The 27721-nt window shown below is 42.1% G+C and overlaps 1 protein-coding gene and 1 pseudogene across 1 annotated transcript; one reads left to right on the top strand and one right to left on the bottom strand.

The window, feature by feature from the left end:
* Positions 1 to 4262: 4262 nt before the first annotated feature.
* On the bottom strand, positions 4263 to 5348 carry LOC147461963 (uncharacterized; annotated as a pseudogene).
* An 18041-nt stretch (positions 5349 to 23389) lies between these two features.
* LOC147461962 (pentatricopeptide repeat-containing protein At2g03880, mitochondrial-like) lies at positions 23390 to 26948 on the top strand. Its single transcript, XM_086509426.1, has one exon. The coding sequence runs from the start codon at positions 23471 to 23473 to the stop codon at positions 25622 to 25624; it is 2154 nt and encodes a 717-aa protein (XP_086365552.1). The 5' UTR covers positions 23390 to 23470; the 3' UTR covers positions 25625 to 26948.
* The last annotated feature ends 773 nt before the right edge of the window (positions 26949 to 27721 follow it).

Below are 27721 nucleotides of genomic sequence, written 5' to 3'. Positions count from 1 at the left end.
CACACTTGTGCAGACCAGTCAAGGGATCACATCTACAATGCAAATACTCATGTGTGATTAATGTGGAATAGATCATTTGATTGCCCAATGTCCTAATAATCCAAATGTGTGAAAGATCATGCCATCAACCTTAATTGAGATTACAGAGGCCTCATCACAAACTACACCTGTGGTACCCATAAATGTAATCACACGATCGATGCTCCAAAATTGAAACTATATCCTTGAAGAAAGAGATGCACCATCAATTGCCCAATCAAAGAAGAAGAAGAAAACACGAAGGAAGAGGTCGCAAAAAGTAGCAAAGTCAAACCCTAGTTCAAAGACTAACATAGGGATTGGTGAAGACCCCATGTATATGAATGACTTTGAAGATGATTTAGTTTCATATGAACCCATGGAGACTAAAACAACCACTATGAAAGAAAAAAACAAAGCGGATCATCATGAGCCACAAGGGACAAAATCCAAGGAACCCATGAAGAAGATCGAGACTTACCCAAACCCTATAGAGGAGATTGAGCTAGTCAAAAAATTAAGGAGCTTGGTAGAAGAGACCCAAATGGAGCTAGAGCCAGCACCTAGGTAGATCAAAATTACAGATAGAGTATTTCCCACGTAAAATAAACCTCAAAAGGACCACAAACAGCTAGCCATGCCTAGTGTCGTCCAGGAAGAAAGTGACTTTAAGACATCGGAGAGTGGACACACTCCTTTCTTGTTGAAGAGAATGTTCAAGGAGGGATTGCCTGACCTTATTGAAGAGATAGAGATTACATCTTTTCCACGCAAGTAATCTAAGCCCAAAAGGTGTCGTTAAATATTGCCAAACTAATGGATTTCATGGCTTTAGAAGTTAGAACCACCATCATATATGGAGATCTTGAGCTATTACTAGCTCTTTGAGCTTTCCTCAATGGAGGCCTGAAAGTCGGGCGTAGATGGATAGGGCTAACAAAATAACAATTGAGGATGAACACTTAGATCCACGACCCAACTTAGATGGGAACTCTGTTGTCGAAATACTCGTTAACAAATTGGGACAATACTTTGAAGGAAACAAATCCAATGTGGACCTACCAATCATTATTAAAGGATTAACTATGAACGGGATCCTTGATGGTGGTGCTTGGGTTAGAATTGTAACTAAAGATTGTTGGGAATCTATGGGAAGACCTCACCTTGGGATCACAAACATAGAGGTAAAGATGGCCAATGGGATGACTTGTGTGCTTCTCAAGGCCTAGCAATACACAATCTGGAACTTGTGCTATCAGTTGCGAATAGAGTGCCTGTGTATTTCTCAAAGCCAAGTCAATACAATTTGCATTCTATCTCCATTCGCATATCTTTACTTATTAAAAAATCTTGTAATTGGTGCATTAACTGAGCATGTGCAAGTAGTTCTCTTGGGCAAGTGTATCCACCCATCGGGTGTTGCTAAAAATACCCCTTTAACCATTTAGGACTTCCACCGATTATTCAAGAACTAATATCTTTAACAATGGGGAATTATTTATTCAAAGTTTTGTACATTTTTTGGCGACTTCCACTAAAAATAAAAATAAAAAACCATTCCATGTGGGAAATGTTTACAAAAAAAGCCATACGGCTTGTTTTTAAAAAAACTTCAATTGTGTCCTGCTTGGAGTCATATTTCGTCTCTAATCCCGTCCATCACTCATCCGCTAATGAAGTAGTTTCTTGTGCTATGGTAAAGGATTAGTAGATCTCTGGTAGCATGTCGTCAACACTTGTGCACTTCTATTTGTTTCTTAGATATGTCAATGGTTTTATATATTTTCTGTGCATGTGCGTGTGTGCGTGCGCTATCAAAGGGTGCTATCTGTATGTGGAATATGTCCAATATAATATGTGTGTGTGTGTGTGTGTGAGAGAGAGAGAGAGAGAGAGAGAGAGAGAGAGAGAGAGAGTCAGACAGAGAGAGAGAGAGAGAGAGAGAGAGAGAAGAAAAAAGACCTTTACCACAATCTAAAAAAAAATTTGAGAATGCCTCGAACATCTATTGAATGCCTAAGAAAGGAAAGTAAAGAAGAATTGAGCACCACAAAAACAATTACAAGAGACATCACAGAATTGTGTAATGAATCTTGAAGTCGACACACATTATCAAATAGGGCATCGAGAGAGAGAGAGAGAGAGAGAGAGAGAGAGAGAGAGAGAGAGAGAGAGAGAGAGAGAGAGAGAGAGAGAGAGAGAGAGAACATGCTCTAGTTTTTTTAATGTCAACAAATTGAAATAAAAAAATGCACAACATAAGCTTGGAAAAGAGAAAGCTTTACATACTGCCAATATTCAAAGTTCGAATGTCATTCATTAGATCATGTGCGGGAGGCCTTTTGCTTGGATTATGAGCCATGCCTCTCCTAAGCCAACGACTAATGTATGTCTCTAACTGTTTAGCTAGGTGATTTTCTTTCAACTGTACAACTTTTAAGAGCTTATTGATAATGTATCTAATAGAGTAGATATCTTGGGTTGCAAAAAATCTTACATTGCATGAAGAGCATTTGGATTTGGAAAGCCGGATTTCATGTTATACCTAATGTGAAAAGCCAAATATTTCTAAATTGAGTGCTGCCACGTAAGAAAGACCAAACTCGGGCAGCAATTAGTCCCTCCCCTCGGATGGCAGGCCAGAAAAAGCTTCTGGTTTGACCACGACCAGCATCAATTAGCGCAACCCCATCGTGAATACTTGGGTCAACATGCAGTCCCATCGAAAACATGACCAAGTGTGACAAGTTTTCTTCCTCTTGCCCTCATTTGAAAATTGGATAATAGGCTAAGGCTAGTTACACACACTGCAGCAGCAAGCGCCCACCATATCTAAAGGATCCCCCTATCAAACCAAGGTTCGTAGGCTATGGTTGCTTGATTGCTTTACACATAGGCATTCTATGCAGCATGCCGGATTTGACTTGGACACCAACTCAGCGCCAAATTCAGGATGGTTTTGGACGGGACATTAGGATCGCCCAAAAATGCCACTGAGGGCCAATCACATAAAGCTCGTTGTTTTTTTGGCCTACCACCGAGGGGCCTTTCTACAATGCATTTTTTCTCCAAATGACATGGTGGGGAGAATAGCGTGGGTTGCGCCTCTCAGTAGCGCACACAGTAAAAAAATGAATGCGCTTTCCTATCGTAGCTATTGCTAATTGTGGTGCCGGCTTCGAGGCTTCCTTTTGCGTGTTGCTTGCTTTCACATTTTTCCAAGTTGTGCGACGCCCAATGAAAGGGTGTGATTTTTTCCATGTGCTGTGTGAGTGAAACAGTGTGAATTGGTATTGTGTCATGTGCTGAATTGGTTTTCTTATGTTGATGTCAGCAATGTTTGGACGTGTGATTTTTGAGTGTCGCACAAAGAACAATTTTTGTAGGTAATATTATAACTTGATCTCATTGTTTCAAAGTATGTTAGACCTTGCTCCGAAGGCTCAGTCAGTGCATGAATTATGAGGATCATTGAATGGGACGTTGTGCCATGCCCAATCATTTTATCAAATAACCAAAACACAGACTCATGCTTTCCAGTTTGGGCATATCCTGTCATTTATGCCATCCATGAGGATATATCTCGAACAACGAACTCATCTAATGCTTTTGTCAAAATATATGACTGAAGGTCTTCAGAGGATATGCCACACCCACTGATTTTAACAAAGCTTTAAATGGTTTGAAAATGTCAGGTGTAATGTCTGGCAAGGACATATCAACAACAAACCTGGTAGGACATCATATAGTTCTCAAAGCAAGCACAAGTATTGGTGCTACCTCGGTGAGAATGCCCTCCTTTAAGACCACCTCCTTCCCTATTTTCCCTTCCACTTTATGTGGGCTGTGCTTAGGTGACTCGCATAGAAAATGCGGTCTAGTGGTTTTCTTCATTGAATTCTTGAGCCTCTTTAGCTTCCTATCTAAAGTTGTAATCAAGTAAGGGAGCATGGGGATCGTGCCACTTACAAGCACTTTAGAGAGAAGCCAAGAGGAGCATGTTTAACTCCATTTGGTGCAAGCATTGTTTCATCTCATGCACATTCTTCCCAATTTCATTCACAAATAGTGTCAAGTGTCCAAATCTTGCATCCATTTTTGAACATATGATGTCACAGACGAGTTTAAATGGGCCATCTCGAATTTGTTCATGAAGCAGTCAGCTTTGCTTTCATGGTCACTTTTTGAACCACTTATCATAGATGATTGCGTGAGCAAGTGAATGCCTCTTTCCATTTCTGACTTTAAGAACTCCTCTTGTATTTTGCACATGGCTTACATCTGGCTCTCTGCATAACCTTTGAGCTCTTGTGGAATTAGAAGTTCCACCACTAGACTACATGACCATGGCCTCCCTTCCAATCTACCATCCAGGCCGTGTTTAGGTATGACATTCTTGTTGTCTGCCAATGATATCATAGTATCCGTGCACCATCTCTTTCTTTGAGGAACCATTCCTCTAGCTCCATTGTAGGGATGCTTTCATATGTTGATTGACATATGTCAAAGATGGAGGTCTTCGTATCATGCATGATTTGGTTCACTATACAATTTAGATCTCTTGCAGGTATCAAATCTTTGGGATAGCACAATAGTATGTTGATCCATTTAGGGTAATTATATTCTCCAATAGCTAATTCAGCTACCGCACTGCTTGTCGATGTAGCTCTTGAACGTTGCAATAACATATCTTGCTACGATTGCCACTACTTGTGTACCACCTCTCACGAATGAGCTCTAGCAGAATCCCATTCTACAGATTTCACGGTTGCTCACATCACAATCATTTTTGAGTGCCACTTGAAGCCTTGAAAACACTCCAGATGGCCCAACTGCTTATCTATATCCTCGCATTTCAGCCTTCTTCCATAGAATTGTATATTGGGGACATCATCTTTAATGAAATTAGGGGGCCATTCTAGCTTGTTTGTGGCCACGACTGGGAAGAAGAACTCTGTTTTGTCTGCATTCCTTGACAACTCATCACTAATGATATAGCATAACTCCAAAATTTGCATGTAGAATAAGATCCACTCGACACGCTCCTTTGGGCATTCGTTCATACTGATTATGGCTTTTAGCTGCCCTTTTGTCCTTTGAGAGTTGTCTTCAAAATTGTGGGAGCGAGAATGTTCCCTACCACCTTCGTTGCAGAGCCAAGACGGATCAACGATAATCAAAGTATCATCCAAACAAGATAGTTTTGTTGCGCTTTTTGGAACAACTTTGTTGTCTGATCCAAGATTCAACCCATGTTGATTAACACTCGACAAGTTATGAGGGAAGAAAATTACTTCTCCTATGGTGTGGAGCTCAACAAGTGCCACCATTATCTTTTTACCAGTGTCTCTTTAATAATGTCAAATAATTGTGGTGGTTGTGTCATGCTTCTATAAAGCTGGCACAGAGAATGGTCTAGCAACTCTTGGAATCTAGCAGCCACAATATTGTTTGAGATTGTATTCGTACCTGGTGCTTCACAGCATGAGCAGAGGTCGTAAATTTCTGCACAGGAGATCAGCCTCTTGCTCCATGGTCAATGTGGGCACTGGAAATTTTAGATGGGAGATGGCAAAGTGTGAGATGATAGGTCATAGCATAGCTTTGGTATATTGGGCCTCTTTTCCAATAACTCCTTGGTAAATAGTTGTAACTTTTGAAGAATTGGCTTTGCTTGCTTAAAGTCTATTGCAAATATGTCCAAATCAGCATCTCCAAAGTTTATTTATGCTTTGCATATAAATATTCTGATCATAGATTGGTTGAGGAAATTGAAGTAATTGGCAACTAGTAATACCTTAGGCTTAGGGGCACTTACGCTTCCAGTGCGACACTATGAACCGTAATTAGTATTCATGCTAAAGAGCAGTGTGAGGAAGAGAGCCAACTCCATTGACTTTGCACACCACTATAAATAGGTTGTTGATAGTGGTGATGATGATGAGGTGATGGAAAGCATGTTAATCCTGCCGACCTTCAAGATCATAGATGGCTTTCTTAAAAGAAAGATGGTGAGTTTCAAGCCCTTGAGTTTGCACCTCATGATTTGTCTTGCCTCCATGCCTAATCATTGTGCGGGGGTCGCAGGAATGGCGCCATATTGAATTAGACTTCTATTGATGAAGATTGAGGAGGAATTTGCATAGGGTTGTCCTCCCCACTAAACCATGACCCCACAAGAAGAGATGGGTAAACTCAAGCTTGACACGCTCATCTGTGGAGGTCTTTGTTGACTTATAAGAGCGGTTCCTCTCCAAGATGCAAGCACAAGTGACTGCATCCGATGGAAAGTCTTCCATTCTCATGTTTTGTAACCACAAGCTAGTGATGGGCTTTTGAGAACCCTTGCTGCTTAGACAAACACAAGGAGTCATTGGCACAAATTTGTGCTCCCTTGTTGTACCAAAATGCACCTAAACCTTGCTAGAAGAGCAACATGTGCGCTTGTGTTCATCTTGTATGTAAAGAATAGTAAAGTATCTCTCGAATAACCATAGAAGCAACAAACTCGTAGCCACCATTAGCATCAGAAGAAAGAAATTCAAATGGCTTTTGGCATCGTGTTGTGCCCACGGTGCAAACACTTCTGGTTTGTGGGCTTCGAGCACCCTTGTTGCTGCTAAAGGACTATTGTTTGTGAAAACAGAGTACAAGCGATTGTTCGCACCTAAAAGCCGCATGAACAAACCTTTGGCTAAATAATAAAGCAATTGTTGTAACTGATTCCTGTAAGGTGATGCATTCTACCTTATGTCTTGTAGAATTTGTTGTGCCTTTTGAAGGTTGTTTGAAGCAAGGACTTGGGCACAACTTGTAGGTAAGTATAATAATAGCTCTTCTAACTAATTCTCAGCAATCAAGAGCATGGCCCCTCCAAAAAAACGCTACACACTGCTTGTTTCCTACTAAAATCTCTTATGCCTGCTTCATGATCCATAACCACCTCCCCTCTTTTGGTTTAGCTAGACTTTAATGCCCATAGCATTGATATCTAGCTTGCTAGATCCCAAGGTGAGTTGGTAGTTGTTCTCAGTAATTGGACAGTCTAGCTTTGTCTTTGCTCAACTGTCCTATATCTTCTTCTTTTTTTGTAACCCATTGTGTCTTTGCTTGCTAGCTGATGCCTATGCTTATTTCTATGTTGTGTATTGTTGTTACCTCAATTTCATAGTAGAAACATTCCAACAACGTCCAAGTGCTCTACTGCATCCTCAAAACCAGACATTTGACTTCTAGTAACTGGGAGAGTTACACAAGTTAAACTAAATTAGTATGGGAAAGGCACTCAAATGCCCAAAAGCAATAACAATCAATTTACAAACTCCTATGACAGTAAAAGGCTGCTAGTTCCTCAAACTAGGCCAGTGCAAGGTGTGACGTGTGACTATGCTCCTTTCATGTTATCCTGCTACACGACGGGGAAAGTAGCAATTAAAATAACATTTTATAAACTATGATTGTGAGCTACCACATGCATTCTACCAATTTCTTTTGTTCATGTTTTGTTGACGGGTTGCAGGTATAGCAATTGAATTGAAAGAAGAAGAATTGGATAACACCCACAACATGGAGTTGGATGGTAAGCAGGTTTGGCTATTGTTAGCATACAGTGTCTTGTTTTTTAGTGCCCTATTGGTAGAGTGGGTGGAATGGGTGAGCCACCTTGTCGTTTTTGTAGAGCCAACGAGAAAGCAGTCGGGGGTGCAATTGCAGCTTCAAGCTAAGAAAGCACTTTCTTCAGCCAACCAAGACCGTGGCGTCGTGTACTTTAGACAAATATGCCAAAGACATTAAAAAAGAAGTAACCACTCCAACATCAATCATTAAAAGGAAAATGAGTGACATTTACACAAACAATTTCGCCATTCAAGTGAGCATGTTATGGAATGCAAACAAGACATATAATACACTCTAAACACCTATGACACTGCAAGTTACTGTGCTTCTTACATGACAAAAATCAACAAAACGTTGATCTTTGCTATCAGTACAGAGTTCTATTTGTGTGTTGTGAGTAGCGCAACAACTACAGAAAGGTTACGACGTATAGGAAACACTATCTTGAACTATCAGCAATTGATAGTCCAACAAGTTGTCTATGTTGCATTGTCCTTACCCCTTCATAGCACGACCTAAGAGTTTGTGTTCATCAACACAAACCCTCTTGAATCTCGTTCTCTTTTCTTAAAAGCTAAAAAAGTCTTGCAAAGACTGGATAAGAATAGCACATACATTTTTTTGCAAGAACATTATCGACAAACACAGAACAAGCTCAACGAACCTTCACAATATTTGCCTAGCAAAATTTATAGTGTGCTATAAACAATACAAACACACGTGTAAACCACTATTGTCCCAAAGAATCATATGCTACATGAAATATAACAAACACAAAGACCTTGATAACCACTGTCGTGAACTGTGTTTACTCTTCCTACCCTGGCGCGATGACGAAAACAAAATTTGAAAAAGCACATGCACATGGAAAGATACGGTTGTGCAATATGAAAGCCTCATAACTTATAATGAGAATATACTCAACAAAGGCACAATCCACAAAATTTTTTGCAAGAATGCAAGCAGCGACAACTTTGTAAGCTTCTATATTGTTGCTTTGGTTAGAGACAAAACACAAAACCTTACTTAAAGAAGGAAAAAGGACCGCAAAACTAATTGCGATGCCCTTTAAGTTCATGACAATCCCTAGCCAAGAATTCTTCCATGCATAGTGAACACTCAACAAAGAGCAAAGACATCTCTTTGACGATATCATGTTGTGAAAGCATGTGCATTCTGAAGAAACTATTCATTTATTCTTGACAGGCGATGCAAGAATAGGGAAAACATATGTGTTGCTACTACTAGTTCAAGGGCTAGCATGCTTCTACAACCGTGGCGCTACAAATTTTAAAACTACAAAAGTGCTACTGACAGTGTACACGAGCAAAACTGCGTTCAACATAACTCGAACATAATTCCCTATTTAACTTGCTTCCGCATGCACAATACATAGGTCTCAAGGCTTAACGTTACACACGTCAGAGTTTGATACATCAAAAATAAAAAATAACGGACTTGTTTATAGCGTGTTATCAAGGATCAAAGACCCATGTTACTTATAACTTTTGAATGAAATAAAGCACGAGCAAATTAAAACAGACACCACGAGAGATAAATTGATTACATGAGAGCGCTCCTTGGCTCACACTAAACAAAAACTTGGCACCTTACAAAATAAAAAATACCATTATCCAATCTATCAACACATCCTCATTCGACAATCACTATCGTGATTTCAGCAATGACCACATTTTAATGCACTCACACGTGCTTTGCATCCAAGAAACAAGGAGCATTACTCCACAAAACTTTAGGAATTTCAACACCCTATCATCAGGTAGAAAAGTTGGAGTTGCGATACTCTTCAACAAACACATTGAAATTTTAAAAACAACTATTGTGGTGATGCCACTGTTGGAAATTGTGCCAGCCCACATAAACCACAAAAAATACAGTATGCAAATTGTGTCACTCTATAGACACCCACTATTACCCATAAATACACTCTTGGAAGAGTTACACAAAACTTTGTGAGATAGTGTCCAAAACACTTGCGCAGTAGTGACTGCAAATTTCAACGTCAATGTTGAACATAAAAAACCCAAAATTTAACCAATTGTAATAATTTACAACTCTGAGAAACTTCAAGCAATTAATAACTGAAAAAAACCACAATACATAGAAACATCATAGACCACATGTGGATTGATGAACACATGACTCCTACAGTAGCAGGAGTGAACTTCTGCTACTGGTGTGACCATTTCATTTCTTACGTAGCCTTCCTTGTGACAAAAAAATTTCAATCGATTGCACTCACTTAAATAAAACAAGCCACACACGAACTATTAAGACGAATAGCAACGGAAAGTAAGATGTGCTATGAAAGAAATAAAAGGCCACCTTCAAAATACTCGTACCTCTATCGAGTACTACTGCTCCAGAGCTTCTATGACCTTGACACCACTCAAGGACCACTTGACTCACTTCAATTACCATTAGCAACCGAGTGCACAGTCTCCAACCCCTTGGCCGTACTAAAACTAACTTCATTCACGGCCTTGAATCGCAAACATTCTCTTGCCGATGTGTTGTCACTGTAGCTACAAAGAATCTCTTTGTTGCATTTGAGAGTTTCCTTTTGGTCCCCTCTGCTTATTGCTTGATGCAAGGATCTCAAGCCCAATTATTTGAAGGCTTCTAGGGTACATTACTCTCCATATATCATGTGGACTACAACACCTTCAGAAGAACATGCCACAAAGAAGGAAGTAGCACCTGCAGATTGTGCCATTCATGAAGCTTTCCAAGTTTGCCTCACCCCTTTGAGTGGTGCTCACGCTATAGATACTCTTGGTGCTATTACTTAGATATGAACATTTCTCTTATTCTTGCGCACATTTGCTCTTGTGTGTGTGTGTGTGTGTGTGTGTGTGTGTGTGTGTGTATTTTATGAAAGAGAGGGAGACTTTCGTTGTTGCCGAAACAGATGGCTTAGTCACTCGCATAGATGCTTCATGTGTTATAATCTGATGGAGTTTTGAGACAACCCCCATGGATACTATACCGCAACTGACTTGTTGCTGATTTTAGTAGCACAATTTGGTACTTTTAAAGCTTTTTAATACGGCCCCATCTGCACCCTACTTGGTAGGGACATTTTAACATACCTAGTTGGTTGCAAATTTTGAGCAACCCAAGCTGTTGAAGCTTATGAACATGGCTCCGTCTACATTCTATATTCCAATTGCAACAGACGTTAACTTCTTCAAAACGTCGGAAGGTGTGCATCTCTTTTTTGTGTTATGTGTGTGACTCCTCACTGATGACCATTGCTATTAACAATCTGGGAATTTCTTTGTTCCTTAAGTTATTCAGTTTAGAAGAAACTCCAAGTTTAGAAAAGAACATGCTCAGCTTACTGACATCAATTACAAAGCCCACCTCCGGCACAAATACAATCAATGGCTATCGCTCTAAGAATGAGGGATGGACAAGGCGCTCTGACCTCCCAATGTTAGCTCATTGCTTAGGACAACAATACCAGGTTTTTTTTACCACCAACAATTTGAACCACTTGTTATTTCTAACACTCAACCTTCACCTTGCTTTCCCAGTTCGTGATTTTTCAAATTTTCCCCTCGACCAAGATGCATATGGGTGAGAGCAACAACGCAAGAGCAAAAGGGGAGATGGAGCTCGAAAGAGTGTCAATGGAGAAGTAGCAGTCAAATGTGGCCTATGAAATAAAGACACCTAGAGTGGAAAAGGGGATTTGCATCAACAAGCTACAAGTAGGCTTGCACTCTCAGCACCCCCTCCTCACTCATCAAGATCTTACTCTGCTTCCCTTACGGACATCGTTTCCAATATACCTCGGGTTTTTCTTTTTTTACCTACATCTCCTTGCTCGAAGCATGCAGCACGTGAGAAATTTATTTGTCTCATTGTAAGTGATACCTTGTGATGTGTTTGTGAGTTATTTCCTTTTGGACATGATGCGCTTTCCAATCCAAGCTATTGCTAGTTGCGGTGCCAATTCCTTTTGCGTGCAGTGTGCTTGTACATTTTCCCAATCCTATGCAATCTCAATAAAAGGACATAAATAGCAGCTTGATATCTTCGCTCAATGATTTGTCTGGTGACCATAGTTAACGATTTGTCCTGATTACACCTCATGGAGTCAATGGAGATATTCCAAGGACCCGGTAGTAGAGTCACCTACAAATAATGATTTGGCAAAAGACTATCCCCACCAGCTTGTTGGTATTCATCCCTTGGACGTGCTTTCACATTTTCTCTGATTTCTCAATTTCAACGTGTACTCAAAAAGGGCTTCCCTGTTTTCACCCTGAGCAGAAGCATCTCCTCTTCTTGAAAGCCAACGCAAGTTCCTCCTGTATCCTTTAAGCACTCATCGACCTTTATAAAGCCCATCCCAAAGAAAATGTGGCAATGGACCTTTCGAGTGGTACAAGATCCCAAGCACAGGGTTGTACAAAGATGGAATCAACTATTTCTTCTAGCTCATAAAATGTAGTTCTCACTAGTATTTAGTTTTCATTAATGCTTACATTCACAGGTTTAGTAAGTTAGATTATACCACTATAGTCTGTATAGAGGATTATTGAAGATTTTCTACAACTCTTTTACTTTCAACCACAAACACATGCTCAAAGTAAGCAAGCTTGCTCTCCATTGAACACGTGTGCAGCTTAAATGAGACTGAGGTAGTCATGGAGGAGTTGTTGCCGACGATCAAGTGAGTTTGAAGTTCTCTGCAAGGCTATGCATCATTTATTTTCTTTTGCCAAGGTCATGCTTTCAATTGTTGAGAAGAGCTATCATTTCACCTTGGGGGGCAATGATATAGATAGCAGTACTATGGACATTGTTAGATTTTAGGCAAAGTGGTAGATGGTTGTGGTTGGCGGGCACCAACCCATCCTTTACATTCTATGTTCATAATGTCAATGAGGAGTGAGAATGGTTATTCTCAATAGCTCCACTAAAGACCTATTGTGTGTCTGCTCCTCATCCCCTTCCCCCTTCTCTCCATCCCTTTCTTGCATTCCATAGCCATCTCTAATAGTGGTATCAAAGCTTAGGCGGTTGGCTTCCCTCCCCTACTTGCGTGTGCAGCTAGCACAAAGAAGAGTCGAATTTTATTTTTTTTGGAGCTAGGAAGCTCTCCAGATTGAACACAACACCGAGCAGATGAAGTCGAACAGCGGGACAAGCAAATGGAATTGAGCTTGGTAGTGCAAGGCAAAGTCGACCAAGGCAGCTCTCACAAGCCCTAAAGAGCAGTCAAATCGGGCATTTGCAATAGCAGTGCGGGCTCATTATGCAAGCAAAGCCAAGCAATTAACGGACAATAGCCAAAAATCGAGCAAGGACGACCAAGCATGGCTTGAGAGACACACACAGTGGTCGAACAGAGCAAGTCAAGCTTGTGAGCTGGGATCTGCAATCGAGCGTCGTGAGCAGGGCATTCAAGCGCAGAACAAACTAGTGAGCAGCAACAAGGAGCTTGGAAGTGGGGAAAAGCAGTAGCAGATCCACTCACACCTCCTCGACCTCGCTCGTCAGACAATTTTGGTTTTCGTTAGGTTTGCAAAAATATGGTTTTTTTTTTAAATTTCACTTAAACTTCATTGTGAGCAAGGCCCTGTTCCCACAAGCCCTCGACACCCCAACCCTTCGACCTCCGGTCCCCACTCACACACACGCCTGAGAAAGAATGAGAGAGAGAGAGAATTTTTCTCATCAAGTGTGAAACAGAGAGCAAGCTTTTGAGAGAGTGTGTGTGTGTGTGTGTGTGTGTGTGAGAGAGAGAGAGAGAGAGAGGGGGGCTTCATCTCGGCATCAAAGACTCTCGTCCAGTGGCAAGAGGTGGCCTCGGCATCAACAACTTGCCGCTCCGCACCGGCACCCACATCGACGAGAGCGGATCGACTAGCTCTCAGTTAGTCCTTGACATCGCATTGGTTTTGGCATTCTTTGACGGCACGACGCATCGGATTTTTTGATATCGTGCTTGTGACTTGGCATCGACGAGACCTCTCCTTACGTAGTGGATTTCTGACAATCTAACCGCGACGCCGATTTTTTTGCGGACAGTTGTGCTTGCGACGTGCACGGGTGAGGTGCCTCTACCATAGAGGAGTGAGACTCGACAGCAACACCGAGCGTACCAATCACACTTTACGAAACGGTTTTCAGCTACGACTCTCTTGGCGGCTACTCCACTAGCGTGTTTCCATCCGGCGGTGGAAATTGGCATCGAAATTCTCACATCGACACCACACGTAGGTTACAAGGGGATTTTGAGCACGTTTACACACAGTTTCTCCAGTTTTCCAGACACTTACACGCGTAGCACCTTTCAGGCAATTTTAGTAGTCATTTTTGAAAAGCAGTTTCTCTGCGGAAAGATGTGTTGATAGATGCATGTTTGTGTGAGCACACCTAGTGCTATTGAGCTCTTTTGAGAGAAGGTATCCCCGCCCGCAGGGATACTTTTTACTACATGCAACAATTCCTGGTGCCTATTTGAGCGCGGTCACTCATGTACATTGAGTTGCAAAAACTGCCTATTGTACTACGTTGGTACATACAAAGTTCGTCGAAGCCAGAAGTAGTGTTAAGCACTTCTAGAGGTGTGCACAAGTGTAGGGCAAGGGGTTTAAGCAGGTATCAAGGTCCTGGGTAGCCAAAAGGTAGAGGAAATGTATCCTGATGCGGCTTTTTAGGCCAAAAAGGCTCCAAGATTGGTTCAATTGGGATAGCAAGTAAAGGTGCTCAAAGTGCCAAGTCAATGCTCTAGAATGAGGGGTTCAATGTGCTCTAGAAGTCGATCCAGACGACTTGTCAAAAGGAGCCACGATGTGGAAGATATTGCAATTTGAAGTTGGAAGGTCTAGCAAATCCCTGACGAATAGGGCAGCTGGGGACAGGCCAGAGCAGATGTCAGTGGATAGACGCATAGTGCTTGAATTATGGAGCATGCATATCCTTTCATATCACGAATCAAAGCTCTACAAAGCAAGTTATGACCATCAAAAGATTTTTCGAGGGCCAGTTATGGGCCGGGTTGACCGCACGGGGAGTCATGCCATCTGAATCAAACGGAGTCAGCGGGGATTGATGGTACCTCAATCGGAGTCCAGACCAGAGGGATATTGCAGGTTGAAGCCGGAATTTGTTCCCGACGTCCTGGTGCCAGCTTGGTTTTTGGCAATTTGGATAGCCTCAATTTACAACCTTGGAAGAATCAAACGGTGATAAAGGCCAGACGAGTTAAAGTTGGCAATGAGGGCTCTCACTAGAATGTCAAAGCTTGACCATCAGATATGGGGGTAGTAAATGGCAGAGCTCTAGAGTTACGATGGGGGAAATAATTTTTTTGGGATTTTTTAGGGAGGCTTGGAGTTCAAAAGGGATGAATCCCTCTGGCAGTGCCATGTGGCGGCGTAGGTAATCCCATATGTGAAGCTTCAAGGCCAAACAACAGGCTATATACCTGAGATTGTGGCCCTTTCTAGAAGTGTACAAGGGAGAGAGAGAGCCTCTCCTTGCATGGCTAATGGTGGTCACCATGTGGCGTTGCGCAGTGGCGCACTGGGTGGAGGCGACGGTAGTTTTGGCACTGTTGGACGCAGTCGGTGGCACTCCGGGTTGTCGCGATGGCGGCACTAGGCATCAGTCTGGTGACATGGCATGGTGCCCGCAAGGGTCGGATTCCCACGTGCGTGAGTCCCTCCCAATTTTTTGAAGACAAAGCCCCCCCTCCCCCCCCCCCCCCCCCCCCACCCACTAGCAACCTTGCTAGTGCTCGGGAGGAGGGGATGAGTCCCATGCAAAGAGAGAGAGAGAGAGAGAGAGAGAGAGAGAGAGAGAGAGAGAGAGAGAGAGAGAGAGAGAGAGAGAGAGAGAGAGAGAGAGAGCTCAAAGGCTCTAAAGTGAGTAGAAGGAAACACTGAAGGGTGCAAAGGAGAGTGGGCAAGCTAGGAGCAATTCAGAGGGCCGGATGAAGAAGTTCAAGGGTGGGAGATGGTCAAAGGCCCATCAAAGGAGCAGTCCAATTAGCTGGGACAAGGGGCAAAAGAGCAGTGCAAGGCTAAGCTTCCCAAGGGTTGAAAATAAGGAAAATAAAAATAATAAATAATAAAATGCCAAGGGGCACTAGCAACATTGCTAGTGCACCCCCTCTCAAGCACAAGCCAAAGAGAGCAGATGCAAGGCGGCTCCCCCCTTCCTAAAAATGCCAAATTGAGATGACAAGTGGATCAATTAGAGGGCAGTTCCAACGATGAAGACCCCCCACTATAAAAGTCATTCTTTTTAATTGAATGGGGGCTTTTTTGGTGCCGTTTGAAGCCTGTAAAGTGTTTTTTTACAGAGGAGTGTGCCTGTCAACCCCTTTGTAATTTTTTTTGAAAATGACCATTGTGATGGCATTACAAGCTTTTTACATGCCTCTTGAAGTATAATCAAGCCACTATTGCCCTCTTTTGTTGTCGTTTCCCCTTCCCCCTTTCTCTTTCTCATGCTCTTGTGTTTCCCCACGGTGCCGACAATGTGGATGTGTGTGCCCCCCGGATCGACGGTGCTTTGTGTGAGGGAGTGATATTGAGCGGCTCTGTGTGTGTGTGTGTGTGTGTGTGTGTGTGTGTTGGCAGTTTTTCCGGCTGCTTTTGAGACTCGGACCGAAAGAGCCCTTTCTGAGATTGTGGCTAGTTGTTTTCTGTCTGATTTAGCCTTTGGAGGGTTGTTCTGTGAGGTCTTCTTTGAGTTGGTGTATTCTCAAATGTTGAGATACCTTCGGTGATGCAGGTAGCTGGAGTTCCCCTCTTATGGTACCCTCGCCATAGGATATGTATCTGGGGCGGTTTCTTGTGCTTTTGACGCCGAGTTGGTGATCACACAAAGTGGTTTTGAGCATTTATGCCCAACGGTTGTTTTGAGTAGTTTATGCGCTTACATTTGTACTGTCGGGTTTGAGAGTTTGCTCCTCGTACAAAGGAGACTACCGGATTTTCTCACGAGTCCATTTTATGCGTTCTTGGCACTTCTAGTTGTTCTTACACAGTGACTTTACTACTTTTGGTTTGAGTTTTCGCTCATGTTCTAGGGGAAACTCTATAGAAATTATCCCATGCAATTTGCCATAAAGTTTTTGGCTACATCCTCTTGAGTCATGATTGCGAGTAGTGCTTCCGAAAGAAAATAGTAGTACATCAAAAAATTTGATGGCAGAAACTTTGCTATTTGGTGGTAGCGTATGCACGATGTTTTGATCAACAAAGGCTTGATAGCACCCTTGTGTGAAAGAAGAGAGAATGCGTACACTGATGAACAGTAGGAAGACTTGAATGAACGTGTTATGGTGACCATTTGCTTGCACCTTGGTGAATCCATTTACTTTACCATAATCGATGCCAAAGATTTATGGGATGCTCTATGTGTATCATGAGATGGCAACAATGTCCCAAACAAGGTTTTCTTGATGAAGAAGCTTATGCGCATGAATATGAAAGAGGCCATTAATGTTAGTTCTCATTTGAACGAGTTCAATAACATATTTTCACAGATTACTTCAAAAGGTCTCAATTTCGGTGATGAAATGAAGGCCATTTTCTTGCTATGTTTGCTACCATCATCATGGGATACCTTCAACACAGCCATAAGCAATTCTGCACCTAATGGCAAGCTATTTTTCAGCAATGTTGCTAGTGCATTGCTCACTGAGGAGATTCAACGTCAATCTCTTGATACGAGTAGGCATGGTGGTGCGTATGTGACTAGTGGCAATCGTGACATGCAAAGGCAGCGTGGTTGTAGCCACGATCGTTCTCTGAATCGCAGGCAAGGTTGTAGAAAGAGTCGTGGCAAAGACATGCAAAATGTTGAGTGTTACTATTGCCATAAAAAGGGACACTTGAAGAAAGATTGTCGCACAATGCAGCGTGATAAGGGCAAAGAGAAAGCGAAGTTTGACAAACCTAAAAGCAGTGTGAAGATTGAAGAGCTTAATGTGATAGAGTCTCCAACCATTGAGACAGTTTTTGACATGTTAAATGATGTGTTGATTTTCACATCGGATTTGAGTCATGATGCATTGTTAGCTCTTGCCGAGTGTTATGCACAGAATTGGATTGTGGACTCATGTGCTAGCTTTCACGCGACTCCTCACAAGGAGTGGTTTTCTACATACACTACCACGCATGGCACAGTGAAGCTAGGCAACTCTTATGAGCTTAATATATGCGGTGTGGGCAACATCAAGTTTTCTATGCGTAATGGCACTAAGTTTATGTTGCATAATGTCAGACATGTACCCAAATTGACAAAGAGTTTGATGTCAGTTGGACAGCTGGATGATTTGGGTTATACTACCATATTTGATCATGGCTCTTGGATTATCAAGAAGGGAAATCTAGTCATGCTTAAAGGCAAGAAGTATGGCTCATAATACTCACTTTATGTCTCTTCCATGAAAAAGAATTCTATTTGTGTAGCCGAGCTGCCATCTACAGAGTTGTGGCATAGCCGGTTAGGTCATATGAGTCAGAAGGGAATGAAAGTCTTGTAGGTTTTTGGTTATATCCCTGTGTTAGATTAATCTAACTTCTCTGTATGTGAGCATTGTATCTATGGCAAACAAACTAGGTTGACATCAATGCCTTTGGACAAGGAGTTAGGGAGTCCTCTAGATCTCGTTCATAGCGACTTGTGCAGACATATGCTAGTAAAGTCTCTAGGAAGAGAATTATACTTCCTAACATTCATAGATGACTCTACTAAAAAGGTGTGGGCTTATCTCTTGAAGCAGAAGAGCGATGTCTTTAGTGTCTTTCAGAAGTTCTTAGCATTGGTAGAGAACCAATTGGGTAGAAAGCTTAAAGCTTTGCGAAGTGACAATGGAGGCAAGTACATCTCCTCTGAGTTCAAGGACTTTTGCAATAAACAAGGCATTAGAAGATAGTTTACCACGCCTTATACACCCACCCAAAATGATGTGGTTGAGAGGATGAATAGAACCATTCAAGAACATGTCACTTCTATGTTGTCTACGACCAACTTACCTCAAGAATTTTGGGGAGAAGCTGTTACAATGACTGCTTACTTGATCAATTGATCACCTAGTACACCACTTAAGTACAAGGTTCTGCAGGAGATGTGGATGGACAAAGAGTCCAATTATGATAGATTACGTGTATTTGGATGTGAGGCATTCTCACATGTGCCAAAAGAACTTAGACAAAAGCTAGACCCCAAATCACACCAGTGCATCTTCATTGGATATGGTGTGGACGGAGAGATGGGATATCATCTTTGGAACCCAGAATCTGAGAAGGTTATACGAAGCTCAAGGTGATATTCAGCGAGTCTAAGATGCATACGAAGCTAGTGAAAGACATTGAGTATTGCAGACCACGGTTTGCGGATGTTTCCTAACCACCAGTTACACCAAATGTTGGAGGTGCTAGTGATGCACCTTCCACTAGCACACACATACACACACACACACACGTGTTGCTCCAGAGAGAGAGAAATCCAGCAGTTAGCAGGCACTTCGGAGATCCACTCGTACATCTCGTGCACCTGAGTGTTTTGAGCCAGGATTGGACTACTTGCTAGTCACTGACTGCGATGAACCCACCTGCTACAAAGAGGCCATTCAAATGGACGATAGCATGAAGTGGGAGTAGGCTATGCAATCTGAGTATAACTCGAGTTTGGCCAATGAAACTTGGGAATTGACAGAGTTACCAACGGGTAAACATGCATTTCCATGCAAATGGGTGTACAAGAAGTAGTACACAACAGATGATCCCCAGCCTAAGAATAAGGCAAGATTGGTTGCTAAAGGGTTCAAGCAAACAAAAGGCGTGGATTTTGATGAAATATTTTCTCCAGTGGTCAAGATGACTATATTGTATCTTATGCTTGGTCTAGTAGCCATTGAGTACATGGAATTGGTCCAAATGGATGTGAAAACAACGTTTCTTCATAGGGATCTTGAAGAGGATGTCTACATGAAACAACCAGAAAATTTTGCAATAAAGCGAGAAGCCAACACGGATAGAACTGGTGTGTAGACTCAAGAAATCTTTGTATGGATTAAAGCAAGGCTCATGGTAATGGTACATCAAGTTTGATAAGTACATTCAGTCCCAGGGTTACGTACGGAGCCAAGAGGATCACTACTTATACACAAGGAGGTTGAATGATGGTTCCCTCATCATTGTAATTTTGTACGTGGATGATATGCTCATAGCTGAGAAGTCAAAAGATGAGATTGCACTTCTCAAGGATGCCTTAAGCAACCAGTTTGCTATGAAAGATTTGGGTGATGCACATCACTTTCTTGGTATGCATATCAAGAGAGATCACAAACGTGGTATACTTGAACTTTCACAAGAAGAGTATATTCACAAGGTCTTGCAATGATTTAATATGCAAGGGGGGAAAGCATTGAGTACCCCAATGGATGCATACAAAAAAATTAGCAAGCATGATTGTCCCAAATCGGATGTTGAAAAGGAAGACATGGCAAAGGTGCCGTATTCCTTGGCAATTGGCAGTCTCATGTTCGCCATGGTTAGCACATGGCCAGACATTGCATATGTAGTGGGAGTGGTCAGTAGGTTTATGGAAAATCTAGGCAGAAAGCATTGGGAAGCAGTGAAGCACATCTAAGATACATCAAGGGCTCAACTAGCAAGTGCTCACCCTTTGAGAACAGTGATGCATCCATAGTTAGATACACTGACTCGGATTATGTTTTCTTGTTTGTTGGAGCGGCAGTTTCTTGGAGATCATGTATCCAACATTGCACTTCGTCTTCCACCACTGAGGCAGAGTATGTTGCACTTTCTAGTTCCAATAAGGAAGCTGTGTAGTTATCTTGTCTAGTGGGAGACCTTGGTATACACCAGACTCCAATGCTACATTGTGACAGTCAGAGTGTGATTGCGTTAGCAAAGAACCCCATGTTTCACTCTAAGTTGAAACACATAGAGGTCAGGTATCATGTGGTACGGGATATTTTGGCTAGCAAACGCATTGAGTTAGTCAAAGTTCACACGAATGAAAACCCAGTGAATGCTCTAACGACGAGCCTAGCATCAGAGCGGTTTGCACATGGCATAGAGATGATGGACGTAGGGTGAAGCTACAATCATGCTTCACGTCTTGTATAGTTGTACATAATAGCCCCTACATTCTTTAGCCACTTGGGCCACTTTGGCCTTCAAGTGGGAGATTGTTAGGTTTTAGGCCAAGTGGTCGGTGGCTATGGCCGGCGGGCGCCCGCCCATCCTTTACATTCTATGTTCATAATGTCAATAAGGAGCGAGAATGATTATTCTCAATAGCTCCACCAAAGACCTACTATGTGTCTGCTCCTCATCCCCTTCCCCCTTCTCTCCATCCCTCTCTTGCATTCCATAGCCATCTCCACAATCATTAAAGATAAGATAAACCGGAAGTGAGAGCTAGCTATGGATCATAGTGCAAGCCTGGAGCAAACCATAGAAAGATTTCAGCAGCATGCAGAAAGTAGTGTGTCCTCCCATGCTTGCATTGAGCGTTTCAAATTATGATAAGTCCAATGGTATCATAGTTGCATTGAAAATTCCAATGCTCATCTGATTCTTCATTTGTTGATACAACATGTGTTGGGTGGTTGTACCAAAATTGATTTCTCTCTCGTCAATAGCATGTTCTTGCTCTCTATATTTATTGAAGATGCAAAATGAGACAATTTTACCTATATGATAGATGAGCATTTGCATCATCTTGTTTTGTTCAGCAATATCCCACTCAGCTATCCTCACCTTGCTGTAGCGAGATTCTAAAACTTGTTAATATGCTCACAGCTCTCAACACCAGGCTTCTTTTTCCCCACAACATCTCCCAGACCCCCACGCGGTGTTGATAAATTGATGTCCTTAGCCCACCATTGCACTCGTCAATCGTGCCAACATGCTTCAGTAGCTCCTCGCTATTTCACAAAGTTGCATCTTGTTCTACTATCTACTCGCTTGTCGATGCTTCTTAGCAAGTCCCCTCAATAGATGACAAAAGCCTCAACTATTATCAACTGTGGAGCTGACAACTTGTCAAGCAACTTGCTCCTTGTTGCACTTATATGCTCCTGAGCTTTAGCCTTTGGCTTCTCCAATCAGAAAACCTATTTTGCTCATTATGCTATTCCTGCTTCATAGTAGACAATTGCACATGTAGTGTATGCACCCTGTTTCTATCTTGCACCATCTCCATTGCAAGCCCACCATCACCTCACCAATCGGCCGCCCCAAAAGAAATATGAGCCTCATCACGAGCTGCTACGAAAATTTCACTTAATCAATGAAGTATCACTCATGCTATCATAAAACATAGTTAGCTTGATAATCAACACATCCCAGATCCTAATTGTTGTATGTTGCATGAGTTATGGATTACGCAAAACATTAATGGGTTGTTGGGGATGGTAGAAGGATAACTTTAGTGACTCGGTGCCTCTCACCCCATTAGTGTGATAGACTGGGTTTATCTCAATCCTTGTTGAGTAATAGGTCTTGAGTTCAAGACTCGTTGAATAGATCTACGAGGCCTCTTGGATTTGTCGAGTTTCTCACTATTGTAAATGCGTATACCTTTGCAAGTGAAGGATGTGTTCACTTTTTGCTTCGTATGCATTGATGTGACCTTGCATCCTTTATAAACAAATGCTTACGATGCTTTTTTGGTTTAGTACTTCCCATTGGCAAAGAGTTACTTCACATTCGGCATGTATTTTCCTCTTCGAAAACACAGGAGAACTAGACTATTGTATCTATAAACGGTAAGACCTTTCTCATGATCATAATCGCATCCATGATGGTCGCTCTGCCCACTTTGTATGATATGCTTATCATGACATGTGCACACAATTCAAGGTGCTTTTGCTATGAGCTACCTCCTAGGTCAAGCTCAAGGGGAGGAAATCCATTGACCACAAGGGACATTTCAGGACATGTCAAGCTACGACCATGAAGAAGAAAAAGGAGATATTCCGACTATGAAGATAAAGAGGCTACATCAACATGAAGGAGACCATGCAGATCAAGATCAAGATCAAGAGAACAACAATGAACCAAGACTCCTGACAACGACATAACTAACTATGAAGAATTAAGCACAATTAGATGAACAATTAAGTGTAAAGTTAGACAATAGGTGAACCGAAGTACTAAGTGATCACCTTGTGAACCTTGGAAACCTCTTGGAAACTAACGCTAGCCATGGGTACTTATCCTAACTCCCAGCACATGATATATGTGCCATATATTTATGAGGTCAACACCATGGACCATATGAGTCTAGGAGCATGAGAAGATGCATGGGAAATTGATGAATCAATCTACTCTAATTTGCATCCGTCCTACATCCACTTGTTTTTTTTTTCACCATCAACGCAGGAAAGGTAGTAGGAAGAAATTATGCACATATCATGTATTTACAACTGTAAATTGTTGTACATTACACCCTTGAGGGGCAACCATGGGAACCACCCCCCCAATAGGGAGGAGAATACACCCAAGAGAACGCAACTCGTGAGCCTTGAACCCTCAAGCTTGGGGTTACATCGCGAAGGTCTCACCATCTGAGCTATGCTTCTTGGGTGCATCCACTTGTTATTAACATCACTTGTGGCTTATCACCGATCACTCTAACTAATGCTCCTTTCGAGTGCGTCATAAAATGTATGTTGTGGATTTATTACTCGTTATAATGGACCTAGGGCCGCCATTATATGGACATTACCTGAGAAAATGAGAAAACGTTTCCCGCAGAAAGCGCCTCGCTAGCTTCAGCGAACGAACTACCGCGATGGAGCATGAGGCGGGCGTATGCAGGCCATGAAATCGTTGTCATCAGAAAGGAAGCTCGCAATTTCCTTCACGTCCCCTTGCCTGTCTTCTTGGCGCAATACTCTTCCCTCTGCAGGAGCCTTCCTCTCGCCCGAGACTGCCTTACTCTCCTCAAAGAGTGCACAACCACACAAGACATTGCACAGGGCCGGATCATACATGATCTCATTGTCAGAAATGGGCCTGCCCCAAACAAGCGTCTCCTTACCTCAAATTTTATTATTGACATGTACAATGCCTGCGGCTCCTGCAATGAAGCTCTCAATGAATTTTCCGTTATGTATGAAAGGAACGTGTACTCGTGGACTATCATCATCACTACGTGTGTCAAGCATGATCAATGCAGTTCAGCTCTTCAACTCTTCAGGCAAATGCAGCTGGAGGGCATCTGCGCAGATGAATTCACCTACAGCTCCATGTTGGGAGTATTCACTGCCCAGGAAAGCCTTACGCAAGGCAAGAGCATTCATGCTTGCATTATTGCATGTGGGTTTCACGGAGGGGCTATTGTCTTGACAGCCATTGTTAATCTGTATGGGAAATGTGGCAGACCTGAGATTGCAAGGACTGCTTTTGATGCAATTAATATCAAAGATGCCGCTTCTTGGAACTCCATGATTGCAGCATACGCCTATAATGCGCATCCAAAAGAAGCGCTTGAACTCTACCACCAAATGCAACAAAATAAGGTGATGCCTTCGAGCAATACATTTATCTCTGCTCTACGTGCCTGCTCAACACCAGAGGCCTTACTGGATGGCAAGCGCATTCATGCAGATATTGTAGGCGGAAATTTTTGTTCAGACCTCGTTAAAACAGCACTTTTAAGTATGTATAGTAGTTGCGCCTCCTTGGATGAAGCGCAAACAGTCTTTCATGAGATACGCCAGCATGATGTAGTTTCGTTTAATGCCATGATATGCGCTTTCGTACAGCATGATCGTGGAAAGGATGCTGTTGATTTATATGGCCAAATGTGGAAGAAGGGTATCAAGCCAACTTGTGCTACCTTAGTTAATGTTCTTTCAGCATGCTCATTGCTTGGTGCTACGACAAGGGGCAGGAAGATACACATGCTAGTGCCTGAAAATGGGTTTGAATTTGATAATGTCCTCGCAACAACCATTGTTAGCATGTATGGAAAATGTGGGCAACTGGCTGATGCGTGGGCTGCTTTCACAAGGATTTGTTCACGGGGCCATATTACTTGGAACGCCATCCTTAATGCCTACGCACAGAATGGAGACAACATGAGGGTTTTAGAGCTCTTTAAGCAAATGCTGCATGATGAGGTAAAACCAGATGAGGTGACCTACATTAGTGTTTTATATGCATGTAGTCATTCAGGTTCACTAAAGGATGCACAGGAGTACTTTGATTCAATGCAAAAAAATTATGGCATTGAACCAAATTCGAAGCATTATGCCTGCATGATTGACCTCTTTGGACGGGCTGGTCTAGTTGAGGAGGCAGAAAACCTTATGAAGAAGATGCCCATTGAACCAGATACCGTGGTTTTAACTGCATATTCTGGTGCATGTAGGGTCCGTAATGATACAATCCGGGGCAAGTGGGCTGCAGAGAGAATAATGGCTTTAGATCCACGGATCGAAGCACCTTATATTGCATTGTCTAATTTTTACGCTGCCGAGGGGAGATGGAAAGATGTTGCAGAAGTGAGGAGAAAAATGGAGCAAAATGTGCAGAAGAGAACGGGCCGTAGCTGGATCGAAGTTGAGAATATTGTGCATGAGTTTGTTACAAGGGATCAATCTCATGTACAGTCAAAAGATATTTATGAAACACTGCATCATTTTGATGAGGAGTTAAAGAAAACAGGTTTTTTCAAGGAAACAGTGAGCGTCTTGAATGACACGAACAAAAGGTCAGAAGATGGTTTAGTGTGCCATCACAGTGAGATGCTAGCCATTGCATTTGGGTTTCTTAATGTTCCAGAAGGAGGACCTATTTGTGTATTCAAAAATCTGCCAGTATGTCCAGATTGTCATGCTGCCACAAAAGCCATAAGCAAGATGGTTGATAGAGAAGTTGTTATTCGAGATGTATATCGCTTTCACCACTTCGTGAATGGAAGGTGCTCTTGTGGTGATTACTTGTGAGATATTTTGCATGGTTGGCCTTACAAGTTACATTGGCTGTCACAATTGAGCGACTGTACAGGAGAGAGAGTTTTTCTTTTTGGGTTCTCAAGAGCAGTTGAAGTGGAGAAATTTAATCTCTTCCAAAGGGTAGTTTATGCTGAATATGGCCTGCTTCATGCAAGCCTTTTTAATGTGTAACCGTTTAGAATATCTACCCAAGTGGGCTCAGCAAGTGGCAAGCAGTTCATGCTATCAATGACAATTCCTTCATTTGTAATTTCAGGAAAGAAAGCAAGCTTGGATTCCTTCTCGGGCTACGGGGCTGGCGAGTGTGCTAATTTATGAGAGAGACGATTTGTTTCCTCGTGGTTGAGATCACAAAGGTGTCACTACACATTAAAATATCTTGAGGAAAGTTATCATTTTGGCTTTAACACTGGCAGACTTACAATGATCTAGCAATTTCTCCTCCTTTCATGTAATACATGATGGTGTTTTCTTGCCCGAAATTCTTAGCATGTCAATGGAAAGCTGATATGCATTGTTACCTTGAGTTTAGAAGAAGGTTTTGAGCCATATTCAACACCTAAGGTGTCCAAGTGTACCCAATGAGTTACGCTTTAAAGCTATCCATGTGGTAGCAACTTTCTTGGTTTTTCGGTGTCTCTTTTTTAATTCGGCAGCTTTCTAGTCCACATATGAACAGTGCTCTCGATATCTTCTTTGAGGTTCAATGCTCCTTGTGAATAGAGCTCCTCTGCATAAGACCCTGTAGTAGTTACATTGTTTCTTCTTGACCAAGTTTCCACAGCGGCCATTGACGGGTTCTCTATGCATATTGCACGAATGGTGGAGTGCCCGCCTGCACTTGCAAGGTGCCCCAAAAGGTTTTCAGCGTTGAAGCTTGTAGGCACCCGTTGAGAATGCATTACCATTCCAGGCTTCTTGTGTTTTTGATACACTACTTGGCTTGGGACAGAGAATCTACTTCCTGCATTGGAATCGGAAATTGAATTGGAGATTTCTGGAGCTGGGATTTTGCGCATACCAACACAAGGACCATGCTTTGGTCATGCCACTGTGCTTTTGCGACTTTTGAGGGCTTGAAAAGAGTCGAGGGTCCTTGTGCCCACAGCCTTTCGATAATGCAAATAGTGTAAAATCTAGTTGTATGGTGACTCGATTCTCATGCCAATGCTATGTTGACACATGTTTACAACCCCTCTCTGGCCCAAGCTTACATTAAGGGGTTTGCAGAGTTATAGCTTTTGAATCAGCTTCTTTTTTTAGTCAAACTTCACAAAAGACATAGATCTTTCCACCCAAGGTCTAGATTACTTCTTGTTGATTGTGCAATTAGTTGTTTGTTTTTTGCAGGATATGTCCAAAATGGTTGAGACAAAGCAGCCAGGGAAAACACGACCTTGAGCTGTTTCTTTAGATGCAATCACCGGATTTTGCCATTTGGCAAGACCAGATTGCTATTCGGAGTTTCTTGCCGGGAACTAGCCTTGCTTCGTTATTTTGTTTTCTTTGTGTTGAATGTCTGATTTGTGCAATTGACCTTTTGAAGGTTTATATGCTTATTCTCAATTGCACTGTTTGACTTCATGTTTTGCGTGTTAGAGGCATATAGGAATGTAGAGTCACACAGAATCTGGCATACGCAGTAAAGGAGTGGCAAGCAATGCATTGCCACACATGCCTTACAAGTAGAGAATTCTAGCATACACAATTGCCCAAATAGAGCTTAAAGAGGACACTTTCCACCCTTGCTTTTTTTGTTCAATGGTTGTCATTATGCCATGAAATTTTTAGTGTGGGACCTAATTGATTGTGATCATGTGGAGCTTTATGCCTATTCTTAGTATTCTTAATGAAATGATGTGCTTATCGGCGGATAAGTCAATACTCTTAGATTGTTTTGAACCTCTTTTAACTGGTATTAAAAAGATGCATATATTTGTCCATTTAACTAAATTGGTGCTTGAAAGATGATGGTGGTGAAGCTTACTTAGTATCAATTTTATACATGAATTTGCATTTCAAGTGAAAAGCTAACCGGGACCATTTAGGTGAAAAGCATAGTTGAAAAATAAATTATGCAAGACTAGT

Source organism: Adiantum capillus-veneris, chromosome 3, assembly GCF_014529385.1.
Source record: "Adiantum capillus-veneris isolate H3 chromosome 3, ASM1452938v2, whole genome shotgun sequence".
Classification (NCBI taxonomy): Eukaryota; Viridiplantae; Streptophyta; class Polypodiopsida; order Polypodiales; family Pteridaceae; genus Adiantum; species Adiantum capillus-veneris.
Note: the sequence above shows the minus strand (reverse complement) of the source record. Positions and strands in the feature narration are given on the sequence as shown.